Source organism: Vombatus ursinus, unplaced genomic scaffold, assembly GCF_900497805.2.
Source record: "Vombatus ursinus unplaced genomic scaffold, bare-nosed wombat genome assembly UNPS02014924.1, whole genome shotgun sequence".
In the NCBI taxonomy this organism is placed as follows: Eukaryota; Metazoa; Chordata; class Mammalia; order Diprotodontia; family Vombatidae; genus Vombatus; species Vombatus ursinus.
In genome coordinates, this window is record NW_020954702.1 from 6,585,438 (window position 1) to 6,600,258 (window position 14,821).

At 37.4% G+C, this 14,821-nt stretch overlaps 1 protein-coding gene across 2 annotated transcripts in view; it reads right to left on the bottom strand.

The window, feature by feature from the left end:
• The window catches only part of SLC37A1 (solute carrier family 37 member 1), a 162,656-nt gene that overhangs the window by 86,669 nt on the left and 61,166 nt on the right, over positions 1 to 14,821 (bottom strand). For both annotated transcript variants that reach the window (XM_027843624.1, XM_027843623.1), the window contains exons 4-6: positions 12,471 to 12,597; positions 4,089 to 4,167; positions 249 to 384 (exon numbers count right to left, since the gene is read on the bottom strand). In XM_027843624.1, the coding sequence (XP_027699425.1) occupies positions 249 to 384; positions 4,089 to 4,167; positions 12,471 to 12,597 (342 nt within the window). The remainder of the gene's footprint in view (positions 1 to 248; positions 385 to 4,088; positions 4,168 to 12,470; positions 12,598 to 14,821) is intronic.

Here is a 14,821-nt window from a genome sequence, read left to right on the forward strand (position 1 = left end):
ACACACACACACACACACACACACACACACACACACACACACACACAAAGTTCCTTGGAGAACAAATACCTGAAGTCAAAAGAATCTTTAAAGATTGAATGGGTCACCTTAGTTTCAAACAGATAAATAGGACCAAGACATTTAAAAGCAACATTTGTCCTTAACTCCAACACTACTAGAATAACCACAATACTAAACCCCTATGTGTATAATCTATGTAGTATTTTACTTTAAGCTGAAGTACTTACCTGAGTTATGACATAGAAACCAAAATTGTGAATATTATAGAAATAGCCCAAGCCAAAAAGTGTTGTAAAGGCTCCACTGGCAAACATTCCAAACGTTAGGTAATATCTAATTGGCAGGCGTTCCCCTATTATGCCACTGAAAAAAAGAAATGAGGAAGCAGAGGGCAAGAAAACTCATCACTGAACAATTACTTTCAAAATATTTTTATGCTGTTAGTTGATCTTTAAGAAACAGAAACAATTAAGAAATTCCAAGAAGGGAATAAATCATAACTTAAATAAAACATTTATTAACCAGAAAATGACAATAAACTATAATGAGTTACTTCATCAAAAAGACATAATTATAAAACACTAAATCTCATGAATATTATTTATCTTGACAGGTATCTTGACAGTAGGTAATCTTTTAATGTCAATAGTGTAGGACAAATGGACATTTTAAAATGCAAACTATCAGAACTGAAGGAACATGAAATGATACAGAAACACAACACAATATATATTTCTAGGGAACTAACTCCCTTCAATTTACTCTAATTAGTGCTTACCAAATGCACTACAGAGTAACATTACCAGGAAAACCTTAAGGAATACTAAACCATTCTAAATTACTTGCTGAATAAATTATCACCTTATGCTCTATCCTGAAAGCAGAAAAGCTAATGAGAGCTGTTTGAGCCCTTTTCAAAAACCCAGAGCTTTATAAGTGCTTCTGTTCTACAAACAAAAGAGGAATTAAACCATTTATCTAGGATAGGGGTGGGGAGCCTGCAGCTTCAAGGCCACATGTGGCCCTCTTGGTCCTCAGGTGCAGCCCTTTGAGTGAATCCAAACTTCACAGGGCAAAATCTCCAGTACAAATCCAATGAAAAGTGTGAAATGAAAGGAATGAATGAAAACAGATTGTTTTCTGAGTTCATAAAGTAAGAATTTGGTACCTGGCCCATTTCAGAATTGAGACAGAAGAAAATAAAATTTAAAACTGCAAACTAAGTTCAGGGGTTGCCAAATTCTTTTTCCCCCCACGAGCATTTGGTTAATATCATATAGAGTTCAGAATTAAAAGTGCATCTAGTCCAACATCCCCATATTTTGGATGAGAAAACAGGGCTAAACAGGTGAAAGAAAATCATATGTGCATGGTGTGTATATGTGTGTGTCCATGTCCATGTGTGCATGGTGTGTGTGTGTGTGTGTGTGTGTGTGTGTGTGTGTGTACATACATATACTAAGGGCAGAATGACATCCCAACATGAGGAGAAAGCAAAAATGATATAGGAAGGAATAGAGTAAGTGATTAAAAAAGAACACAAAGAAGAGAAAGAATGTGATTAGGCAACAACAGTAATCTGTTTCAGGAAGTTGAAGAATAGAAATATATGTATGATACCAAGAGGGAAAGGGAAAAGAAAAAGCCCCTGGGTATTTGGAGTTACCCAACAGGTATGAAGCTCTTCCTGTATTGAGTGGGAGCTTCCAGTGATTCAAGGAAAGATGAGGCTGTGTGTATACATACAATCAGAAGAAAGAACCTCCTAGATATTTAAAACTTGCTTTGCTGTTCACGTATCTTATCAATCAGGAGTTAAAACTTTCAAGGTTTCAGCTGAAATATTTTTCTATCAACTAATTCCCCAACTTGATGTTATATCTGCTTAAATCCTCTCATTACTACTTACTAATTTCTAAAGGTGTTACTTTCATGTTATTGTCCCGGGCAACAACATCTTCTCAACTTACTCAGGCTCTCACTCAAGCTTTCAACATCAGTGTTATCCTTGACTCCTCACACTTTCTCACCCTATATATGGAATCGGTTGGTAATTTTGTTTTTGTCTCCACAATATCTCTCATATCATTCACTTTTTCTCCACTTGCAGTACTATCAGGCACTCATTTTCCCCCCTGCTTAGATTATTGATACAACTTCTAATTTTTTTTTTTAGGCAATTGGGGTTAAGTGACTTGCCCAGGGTCACACAGCTAGTAAGTGTCAAGTGTTTGGTCTGAGGCCAGATTTGAACTCAGGTCCTCCCAAGTTCTGGGCCGGTGCTCTATCCCCTGTGCCACCTAGCTGCCCTGATACAACTTCTTAATTGGTTTCCCTGCCTCAAGTCTCTACACCTAAGTCAAGCCATCCTGTGCCCAGCTGCAAAAATGATTTTTCTAAAGCTATGTTCTGACCATATAACTTCCCTACTCAATAAAGTCTAGTGAATCTCTATTCCCCTTCCAATCTGACCCCAGCCTCTTACCCATTCCTCCCCTCCACTCTGTGATTTAACCATAATGCTCTGATTGTTGTTCCTCACCTGTCTCCCATCTTCATGTATTTAGACTGGCTGTCCTCTATGCCTAGGATATTCTCCCTCTTCACCTCCCCTTCATGGAATCCCTGATTTCTTTTAAAACTAAACTCATTTGGGGCAGCTAGGTGGTGCAGGGGATAGAGCACTGACCTTGGAGTCAGTAGGACCTGAGTTCAAATCTGGTCTCAGACCAGACACTTGACACTAGCTGTTAGACTGGGCAAGTTATTTAATCCAGACTGTCTTACCAAACACAACAACAACAAAACTAAACTCAATTACAACCTTCTATGTTCAATCTTTTCTGATCTGCTTTTTTCTCCAAAGTTAACTTGTTTCTGTTTTATATATGTTTTGAATACAAATATATGCAAGCCACTTGAGGGCAAGGAGTATTTTGCTTTTGTCTTTGTATCCCCAGCACACAGCATGGTGCCTGGCAAATGGTAGGTGTTTAACATTTATTAATTAACTGATTGGTTGATTCAGGTCTTACTTTCTAAAAGTTGATAATTACTTATTTTCTTTTGATACTCTAAATTTTTAAAGTTATAATAAGCTCTCTAGCTCTGAATATTACCTTTTTGGTATTACCAGGGTTGCACACCTCTGGACATCATTTATTTCATCTATCAAATGATGAAATCAGTCTAGATAAATTTTATATATATATATATATATATATATATAATTCTATATAAATTCTGCCAATCTATACCACTGTATAGTTTGATGATTGTCTGAAACATTAGTCATTGATATAGCATGCTGAATGGTTCCTCTATTATACTTTAAGTCAAATATCCATATCTAAATAGGATGGAATAGTTTAAAGAATGCTAGACTTAGAATCAGGGGACCTGGATTTAAATGCTGGCTCCCCAACTTTTTGTTCCAAGAGCAAGTCACTTAATGTTACAAAGCTTTAGTTTCCTCATTTGTAAAATGGGAATAATACTGAAACTACTTAGCATTATATTGTTATAAAAGTAAAAGAAACTATTAGGATAGAATAAGGAACTATTAGGCAAATTGAGAATTTTTTAAGCTCTGAGAGATGAGTTGTTTTTTTTTTGTGTGTGTGTGGTTTAAAATAGATAAAAAAACAAAACAAAATAAGAGATAAGTAAGCAGTATTCACTATTTATCTTCTCTGCCCATTTACAGCAAAAGAATATTAAGAGCTACAGAGATTGGCAGTGATTCTTGATTATGTCAAAAGTACATTAAAACATTTTTAATGTGGAAAATGGATTTGTCCTCTGGCTGGGGTAAAAACAAAATAAAGGGCATCAGAATGCATTGGAGGGTAGAGTTCATTGTCTGAACAGAGTTGAGTTAGGTATGGGGCAGGCATTGCTTTTGCCTCTCAATGGTAAATAAAGGTGTTCCATAGAGTATGAAGTGTCCAAATAGTTCTTTTTCCCTAGAGGATGTGGCTACAAGATAGATGAAGGCCATGAGATCTAACAGAAATGTTAGTCATATATAGAGAGGACTCTTAAAAACCAAATTAAATAATACTTACCTTAAATACATTCCAATTGCATAAGCACAAAGGAATGAATAATCCAATGCTCCCAGTAATTGCTGATAGTTCTTTTTATCTAAACAATGAGATAAGTTCATTATTAGTGGTACTCATATTAAAAGGTACTTTAAAAAAGGTGCAAAAATTTGTCCTCATTAAAGTCTGGGTAACACTCTTGAATCAGAAAGGGGTGAGTGTGAATATAGGAAACGTGACTTTTAATATTCTCCTAGATTTCTTAGTGAGGAAAGATAAAGTTGATGTGTCTGCAACTTACATATCTATGCCTCAATTTTAAATGATCATTTCATACATATACACACACACCAACACACACATATACACTCCATAATATACACAATATGCATACATAAACATATACACATATATATATACAAACAATATAAGAAATGACAAGCAGGATGGTTTCAGAAAAACCTGGGAATACTTATATGAACTGACACAAAGTGAATTGAGCAGAAACAGGAGAACATTGTACATGGTAACAACAATATTGTAACAATGATAGTTGTGACAAACAGCTATTCTGATTTAAAAAAAAAAAAGATCCAAGACAATTCCAAAAGACCAATGATGAAAAATGATATCCATTTCCAGAGAGAGAACTGTTGAAGTCTGAGTGTAGATTGAAGCGTGCTTTTTTTTTCACTGTTTACATTTATTGCTTTTTGTTGTTGTTGTTTTTGCAATATGGCTAATATGGAAATATATTTTGCATGACTTCACATGTGTAATTGATAGCATATTGCTTGCTTTCTCAATGGGGTGGGAAGAGGTAGGAAAAGAATTTGGAACTCAAATTTTTTAAAAAAAATTAATGTTAAAATAAATGTAATACAAAAAAAAATTAACAATTGACTTTTATGAGCTTATGTGAGCTAGTTCCAGCATACTCTGAAAATGTCTAGTTGGCCTAGATGAAAGAAAAAGATCAAAAGAAGGAAATAGAAGGAAAAAAGAAGGGAGGTAGTTAGGAAGGAAGGAGGAAAGAAAGAGTGAAAGAAGGAAGAAAAAAAGAAAGGAAGGGAAATTATTTAAATAAATTAAAGGAATTTAGTTTGGGGCAGATTAACAGAGAGAGAGATAGAGAACCTTAGAAATAGATATTCATTAAAGTAGTGTAAGCAAAGTTAATGTCAGGAATGAAATGTTAGCCTAAAAAACAAAGAAGATAAAAATGATACAAAACAAACAAATAGGAGAAAACACAACCCTAAAATTCATAACTTTAATGTGAGTGGTTTAAACAATGCAGTTAAATGAATATGAAAAAATCTTGCATCAAATGTCTCTGATAAGAATCTGATATACTTATACACACATGTATCTATATAGCACAAATATGTAGGCCACAAACTACAACAAGTAGACAAAAGTTATAGTAAAAAGTTTTCAGAAGAACTTAGATTATTAACAGCCACATAAAAGTTACTCCAAATCACTAATAAGAGAAAAGCAAATGAAAAATAACATGGAGATTTTACCATATATATATATCAAATTGGCAAAAAATTACAAAAGATGGAAATAGAAAATGTTGCAGTAGCTGCAGGAACACAGACACCCTAACTGTGATAGGACTAATAGCTACCAGGGTTCCCTTATCCTCCACCCCACCACCCCACTTAGATTAGGAAAAGGTGACAAAACCAGGAATTGATTGGCCTGGAGGTGGGACAGAGCTTAAGCTATTTCTCTCTTGAAGCAGATACCTTGTGGCCTTTGACTTTATTGACCTGGCTCCCTGGTCACCTAAGGGCATAAAAAAGATTCCACTCATGTAGGATTAGGCCCTTCCAACACAATGGATATCAGAAGACTATGCAAGTCACCAAACTCTGCTCTACTGATCAGATATATTTCACTATCGAAATGGGGAGGGAAGGGGTGGTGAGTCTATAGAAGCTAAGCACTACTATATGCTTCTTCCATATTCTTGCTATTTTAGGACTGAATTAACTGTTCATTGGCTTAGAAGTGCCTCAGATAGTCCCAACCTGAAGTAACAGGGTGCCAGAGTCAGGCTTGCCACTAACGTTTGGTGTAGTCAACAATTAGGATAAAGTGACCTCATGGCTAATGGTTTAGTTGGAGGTAGGGAAGTGCAAATATGGAGGCTGAGATGATCAGATATGGTAGTCTGGTACCCTCTGCCAAGGTTCCTTCTGGCTGTGTATGGGGAGTCATCTTAATGAAAAAGGAACATGGGAAGTCCTCTTGAAGGAAAAGGAGAAGACTCTCATTCAGTTCAGTGAATGCAGGAGGAGGTTGCCCAGGAAAGTAAAGAAAGCACCATGTTCAGCCTTACCTGGTTGGTTTTTTTTTTTTTTTTTTTTACCATCTTGGAATATCCGAATAGCAAGACTGAAAGTGAACCGACCTAGACATTCAGTAACTAGTGAGAGAGAGAGAGAGTGAGAGACCCCTTGGCTTTTAGCAATGGTGCAGTGCAGGTCAAGGGTCAGCAAATAAAGATGGTGATAGCAGTGAAAGGATCTCTCGATTGGAGTGGGGACTGACAGGCCACTACCAAGAACTCACAATATGATCTCTGACCCTGAGGTTTCATTGCATCCCACTGAGAGTGGAGCAGGAGAATGATATCAGAAGTGAAAAGGAGACCCAGGAATCACCACCAGCGGTGAAATTTAAAAACAAACAAACAAACAAACAAACAAAACAACTCTCTAGGCTTGTTACTGCTCTTGGGGATGAGGAAAGGGTGATTTTCTCTACTGGAAGTAGGGAGTGGGCAGCCTTTCACCATCAAGCAATTGGGGTGGCTGAACAAGAAGATCAAATAGAACTGGAGTAATGGCTCCTGTGAAAGTGTAATCTAATGGCACCAATGCTGATACTCTGTGTCTGAATTTCATAGGCCTGTGAAGCTTGTCTGAGGACTTAGTACTGCAAAGTCAGCTAAATAAATTGCAGGTTTCCCTTTGTCCTTCTTTAGGCTGAGACAGAGATTTATTCACATCTAATCCTGAAAAGATAAATTCCCGCTGCAGCAATTTCCCCAGTAGAGCTTTGAATTGGAGGGAGTGAAGTTCTTAAATGAAATCAGCTTGATAGATTGTATCTATGGAGTTCCCTCATAACTTGACACACATTATGATAACCCTGACTTAGGGGCATTTAGATCCCACCTTTTGGATATAGTCCTACCAGAATGGTTTTAGACCTTAGCTATGTTTTTCCTCTGCCACAGAACTGTAGAAGTTGGGGCTAACCAGAAGGTGTACTTTGGGTAGAAGTTTGGAACAGTTGCAGCTTGGACAAATACTTCTTCCCTTAAGTAGGTGCTCTGGGAATGAGATGCCACAGAACCCACTCCCTTGCTGATGTCGGGTGGTGAGGACATAGGGCAATGATGTCCTATCTGGGAGAGGGCTTTAGATGGAGCAATGGGTGCCAGTAAAATTGTACAAAGAAATTCACAAGGGCAGTAGGTATCCTTCAACCCCACCCAAGTCTAAGGCATCATTTAAAGCTCTTTTCCTACTTGAATCATTTGGGGAGGCTATAGAGGTCAGACCTTGAAAGGGGCATCATGAATTTTTGGAAGTCAGTAACAACCTCTTTGCTGGTAGGTCAAAATAGAAAGCTTTAGAGTTGCCTAAATAATCATGTTTAAATAATATAAAACAATATTAAGTCCCCAGGGAGTGAAAGAGATTTCTTCTCTAGTGATGGAGATAAAGGAAGCCAGAGTACTTCATCATAACAGTTCTCCTTACAGCAACCCTGTGTTGCCTATGAGGAAGGTATAAGGCATCTAGCAGTTTAAAATGGGCAACAGGTAGCAGAATAAAGTTATTTTTATTACTACAACTGTCCCTGACCTCATCTGTGTCATAGATCAAGTAGCCTAGACACAGGTTGAGTCATATGGGATTATTGACCTCAGTGAGATTAGCCAGGAAGAGTTTGCCTTCACTAGGAAAGAGTCCAATATACTTTCACTATTCTTCCCCAAGGCTAGCTGTTTATCTACCTGAACTGCCATATGGCAGTGAGCAGAGGATTGAAAAAGTCTTTGCCTCTTGAGGGGACTGATGTGTACCACTCTATAGAAGACTGATGAGCGATAGTAGCAGAGGCCCTAGATCAGAAGGTGGCCTATTTGAGAGATAAAGGTGGAAAATCAACCTAACAAAATCTGCTCTAGTCCAGTCAAGTTTTTGGGAATACAGAGTGGATGGGAAAAAATCCCAGAGCGTTCCAGGAACAGTTCAGAGTAAACTACTGACACTTCCCCACAACTAAGAAGGAAGCCCAGAGACTTATTGGACTCTTCAGATTTTGGAGAATCTCCATTTCCTATCAGGGTCTCCTAATCGAAACTATTCATTGAGTTACCCACGAATCCACCTCTTTCAGAATAGACTATAGCCAGGGGTGGAGAACATGTGGCCTTGAGGCCACATGTAGCCTTCTATGTTCTTGGGTGTCACCTTTTGACTAAGTCCAAGTTTTACAGAACAAATCCTTTTACTAAGGGGATTTGTTCTGTGAAGTTTGGATTCAGTCAAAGAGCCTCACTTGAGGATCTAGAGGACCACATGTGGCCTCGAGCCTGCAGGTTCCCCACCACTCATACAGACCTGGAAGTTCAAAAGAAGGCTTTCCAGCAGATTCTCCCAATGAGTCCTTTTTGATAATGCAAGACCCCATGTTTCTCTAAGTCTCTGTCCATAATGACCAGCCTGAGTCTATTTGACAGATACCAAGAGGTGGCAAGAATAAGCTACTGTTATTAGGCCATGAGGGCTCCAAATTCCTTAAAGCAGCCACTCAATACATCACTTCTGAAAGGCAGTTGCTTTTCTGTTATTAGGCACTTTGAACAGATATCACAGGGTCATACAATTCAACCTTTACCCAGAATTGTCAATTATGAGTTGGGTGATACGTGATTGTCCCTCTAATAAGTTGGGTAGGGCTCAGGAGGCTTCTATTTTTAAGTGGAAGTGACATTAAAAATCATGCTGGCCCGGGTCCCTCTCGTATTAATGTTAATCACTAACAGGTGGTGAATATGCCAGAGACTGAGTCCTTTAATCCAGTCTTAAAACCCTTCTTCCCCTTGGTCCAATGGCCTCCCACCTCTAAGGACCTAGTTCCAGAAGGATGTCATTTTGCCTAGTTTCCCAATGGCTCTATCTGCTATGAGAGAGGCATAAGTAATTGAACTACTTAATTAAACTACATAATTGAATCTCTTTAACAGAGGAATGAGAATCCTGGTAACCCTTTCCAGTGAGCTGAGCTCCATGTTGCATGGGTGGCAAGTGAGAGAACTTTAAAGGATGGGGCAGAAAAGATATTTATCTATGGTGATTACTACAGAGTTTGTGGTTGATGTTAGCACCCATTGGAGACATCTTATACTAATTAGATTGGAGCCATTTCAAGAATATTAGAGGCTGGAGTTCTACTGCCAATATCCACATTGGGGTGATAATGCTATGTAGGTTGGGCATGGGACCTTATGATCTACATAAGAATAAGGCAGCTATTCCTGTCCAATTGGGCTCCTTAAGACAGCTGGAGTACTAAGCCAAAGTGCCCTCAACTGGTCCTCAAATGGTAAAATGTTACCTTCTCATCTCAGGGGAAGAGTTTTGCCTCTTCAAGTATACACTGTAATGAACCTGATTATCCATGTCAGGTGTCTAACCTCCCAGAAGCCATATCTTTGACAAGTCAATATCACTCCACGAAGGGGAAGGGTTCTCTCGGTGGATTCTAGGATCCAATTATTAGGCACCTGATAAGAATGGATTCCTTTTGAACACAGTTCTGGCTGACCCCCTCTGGCTCTTCATTATTTTTTCCTTTGTACAGAGTAACTTTGGCCTCGAAGTCCTTGTCCCCTCTTAGTTGTCAGGCTTCCTCTGGGATGGTTCAGACAACTCTTGCCCAGAAAGGCCTTGGGCAACCAAGGTTTGGTATTATTGTTTTCTAATAGCACAGGGGAGGCGAAAACTGTCACTATATAACTATGGTGGATTTGTATTTACTTGGAAGAAAGAGGATCCTCTGCTTGACTTTGGTGATTATGGGAACAAGGGAGAGTCCTTATTTAACTTCTATAGGAAAAGAAGTCAACCCCTCCATAGATGTCTCTAAGAGATAAAAGATTTTAAATCATTTCCCTGGTGTGGCTGTCAGGGAGGGGAGATTTTGGTGGTTGAGCCTGGGCATACTGAATGGTGGTGGTACTGGGAAAGCTTCAGTATCAACTTAGATCCTGCAACAAGTTGCATTTAAGAAGCTTATGACATTTTTGCTACTTTAATAAAGATAAACCTGATGAATGATGAAGAATCTGTGTCTGTGACAGAAATGTTTCATCTAGGCTGTATCCTAGATATGCCTGCTGCTGATATGACTCATCACCCCCACTCACTTGAAGAGCCACTAAGAACTGCAAAGATTTGGCATTATGCACACTGACCATATTCTAAAGATATGAGTGGGAAAGGAAAAATCCAGAATTTCTGGTTTTTGTTTTTCATATTTTTCTTTTTCATTTTTTCTTTTTCTTTACTGTTTGGGGTTGGGAAGACTGTAGCTTAAAGGGTGAAAGAAAAAATTAACAACCCTAAAAACCCTAAAAATTCCTAAAAGCATTTAAATGGTTGAAGGTCCTCTAGAAGAAAAATATTAAACTCTAAGCCCGAAAATCCCCAACCTGGCTGGAACCAAATTAAAATGTAATTGGCAAATGTTTAACAAAAGAAATTAAAATACAATACAACACAGACAATGTTAATTTGTAGTTTTCTAAGTCAATATGCCCCCTACTCCACCCCATGAAGGGATCTGTTCTTATTTGAGTTTGATAGCACTACTCTAGAAGATGCTTAGAACATTGATGCAATGTGTTGGTATGCAATAGGAACAATATCAATAATATCTACCAGGCTTCTCCTTCATCTATTACTCTCCCTCCTCCCCCCAGCATGGGTTAGGAAAAAGTGTAATATAGTCAAGACTTGATTAGTTTGTAGGTGAGGCAAAGCTCAAACTGTTTCTTAATGCAGTTTCCTTGTGGCTTATGACTATGTTGACATGGATTTCTGGTCAACTAGGGGCATTAAAAAGTACCACCCAGGTGGGATCAGGCCCTTCCATACATGTAGGATGACTATTCATATTACCATATGCTACTTTGCTGATCAGTTATATTTCCATATGGAGATGGGAGAGGTGGTAAAATCTATAGTCTGTAGAAGTAAAATACTACCATATCTTTGATGTTTTAGGGCTAAGCAAAATCTCTTAAGTTAACTGTTCCCTGACTTTAATATTTCCTCCTAGCATTGAAATTGAACTAACAGAATATTGGCATCAGGCCCACTCCAATACTAATATATTGCTTGTGAAGCTGTTATTTGATCCAATCATTCTGAAAGCAATATGGAATGGTGTGAAGAAAGTGATATACCCAGTTCTGGAACTCAGAGATGCCACTATCTATAGTGTTATATAGATATCACTATATCTCTATATGTGCTAGATATGTTATTCCAAGGAAATCAAAGACAGAAAGAAAGGTCCCAAATATGTCAAAATATTAATTGTAGTCCATAGTATAGGACTGGAAAGAAAATAGGTAGCCATTAATTATGGATTGGCTAAACAAATTGTGGCAAATGAATATAATAGAATATTATTATACCCTAAAAATGATTAATATAAATAATTCAGAGGAACATGAGAAAACTTTTACGAACTTACATGAAGTAAACATTAACTTGGAAAACTATATGTGTGTATGTAGGCATAATTGCTCCAATAATTTAAAAAGAAAGAACAAAGTGAAACAGGAAGTTGTAATTATTATTTCCATGCTTGGCCCCTGAAAAGAGTTGAGAAAATCCACTCCCCCCTCCACTTTCTTTGTGGAAATAGAGGATTATGGGTATTGAATACTGTCTATGCTGTCAGATGCAATTGATGTGTTGGTTGATTTTGTTAATTTTTTTCTTTTAAAAAATCTTTGGGGAAGGCACCCTGAATAGGAGTGAACAGGAGGGATATATTCAGAAACTAATGCTATTTTATTTAGCTTTTTTAGGCTAAATAAAAGATACTAATAGCTCTAAGTTATTGTAAACAAATTATTTATTTGCTGCAATGTTTACAGTAGTGATTTTTTTTTCTATTGGGAACCCTGTCTTTGAAATTAAGGTATATTTCTTAAGAGCATCCACAATTATTGCACAAATTAGTAAGGCTAGAAAACAAATGTAATTTCTGCCCATAACTTCAAATGCAAAATCACTAAGTTATTATAAGTGACAAATAAAATAAATGAATAAAGGATTATTAGAATAGTGAGCTTACCAAATGGTGCCCAACCACAGTGGGTTTCATTATCTGATATTTTCCCAGCGGGATCATGGAAGGCATTTTCATTCAGTGTGTTGAGTCTAACTTTACCATGAGAAGCACACTGCTTATGTAATTCACCCTGGTGAATTAAAGGAAAAAATACATGAAGGAATAGAAAATGTGCACAATGGAAAGTCAGAAGATAATATATAGCAACATAAATTTTACTATCAGTCTAGCATTATGCATGGTACTTGAACCCTCCCCCCTTCTTCCCTACAAACAGATGTAACTGAAGTAATTATAGAGAGCAAGAGGAAGATATCAAAGGCAATGAGGTATGAATATTAATGAACTGCAAATACTTGCAGCACGTCACAAAGGGTGAAAAACTTTTCTTCTTAACCAAATTAGCTTGACAGCTGACATCCTTTTACAATAAAATTCTTAACCTTTTAGCAGTCTGCTGAAACCTTTAAACCCTTCCTTAGAATAACATTTTAAAATAATTGGAAGAAATGTTAAATTTCAATGAGAGATTATTGAAAATAAAGATGCAATTTCCCCCATTCAAGTTCACAGACCCCTGAAATCTATCCATAGACCACCTCTCCCTACTCCACCCCCAACATCTATAGACCCCAGGTTAAAAACCTTTGCTTTAAGAAGTGTGAAGGAATTTTCTTTGACTGAATTGGAAGGAACACTATTATTGGCTGCAGAATATTAGCCATACCCACTATGGACCATTAAAAAGCTGAGTTCACCAATTTAGCAATCACTCCAGGCAAAGAGCAACTTTGTAGAATGTGACCACTGCATCTATATTAGAGAGTGACAGAAAGCATGTGTTTTTCTTTCCTCTCCCCCAACATGTCACTCTTCATTTGCCCAATAAGAGGCACCATTTTAGCATCAATACACAGCAGCTTCAAGGGATGGCACCTCTGGCAACAGGGAAGAAATAAAAATACAAACCTAAGGGAGAATTAGCTTTGGGAACTGACCTGCAGGGACATGGAACCTAGGGAAAGGGAAGGCTCAAGTGGCCTCCATGAGGAGAGAAAGGTCATCAAGGCCCTACAGTATCAGAGAATTGAGTCTTCTTGACTACAAGTGTTCCCTACAAGTGTCTTTGCGTAAGAATCTGTCCTTTCTTCCCATGGATACTGTAGATTTATGGGAAAATATACTTCAGGTTAATGTTGTGGGGATATTTTGTAGCTACATAGTTCCATATAGAAACAAGGCATCTTAACTACATGTACATACAAAATATCTCAGTAAATGCCTAGGCTTTGAACTAATTGTTTTAATAGACTAACTATTAAGAGGGGGTTCAGATGTGGGGGCTTATTAGCATATCCTTTGATTCAGCAATAATATCGCTAAGTCTACATTCCAATGACATAAAAAAGGGGGACAGGACCTATTAATATTTATAGCAGCTCTTTTGTTGTGGTTAAGAATTCGAAATTGAAGGGATGCCCATCAGTTGGGGAATGGTTAAATAAACTGTAGTATATGATTGTAATGGAATATTATTGTGCTATAAGAAATGACAGGCAAGAAGATTTCAGAAAAACCTGGAAAGATTTATATGAACTGATGCACAGTGAAGTGAACAGATCCAGGAGAATGTTATATATAATAACAGCAATATTGTTCAATGAAGAACTGTGAATAACTTGCTATTCTGAGCAATATAATGATCCAAGAAAATTCCAAAGGTCTAATGATGAAGCATACTGTCTGCCTCCAGAGAAAGAACTGATATTGTTTGAATACAGAATGAAACCTGCTATTTAACCTTCTTTCATTCTTTTTCTTTTATTCAAGTCTTGTACAAAATGACTAATATAGAAATGTTTTACATGATTGCATATGTATAACCTATACCTTACTGGTCATCCATCACAGTGATGGGGAGTGGAGGGAAGGCTAGAATTTGAAATTCAAAACTTAAAAAAAAACAAATAAATTTTCAACAAAATATAGTTTCCTTCCTCATCTCTTTTAAATACATCTATTTTTGTTCTTGCTTTGTCTGAGATCATGATTGCTACCCCTGCTTTCTTCGCTTCAGCTGAAGCATAATAGATTCTTCTCCAGCCCCTTAGCTTTACCCTTTGTGTGTTTCTCTATTTCAAATGTTTTTCTTGTAAACAACATATTGTAGGATTCTGGTTTTTAATCCATTTTGCTATCCACTTCCATTTTATGGGTGAATTGATCCCATTCACATTTATAGTTATGATACCGAACTGTGTATTTTCCTCCATGATATTTTCTCCTTGGTTCTCTCTCTCTCTCTCTCTCTCTCTCTCTCTCTCTCTCTCTCTCTCTCTCTCTCTCTCTCTCTC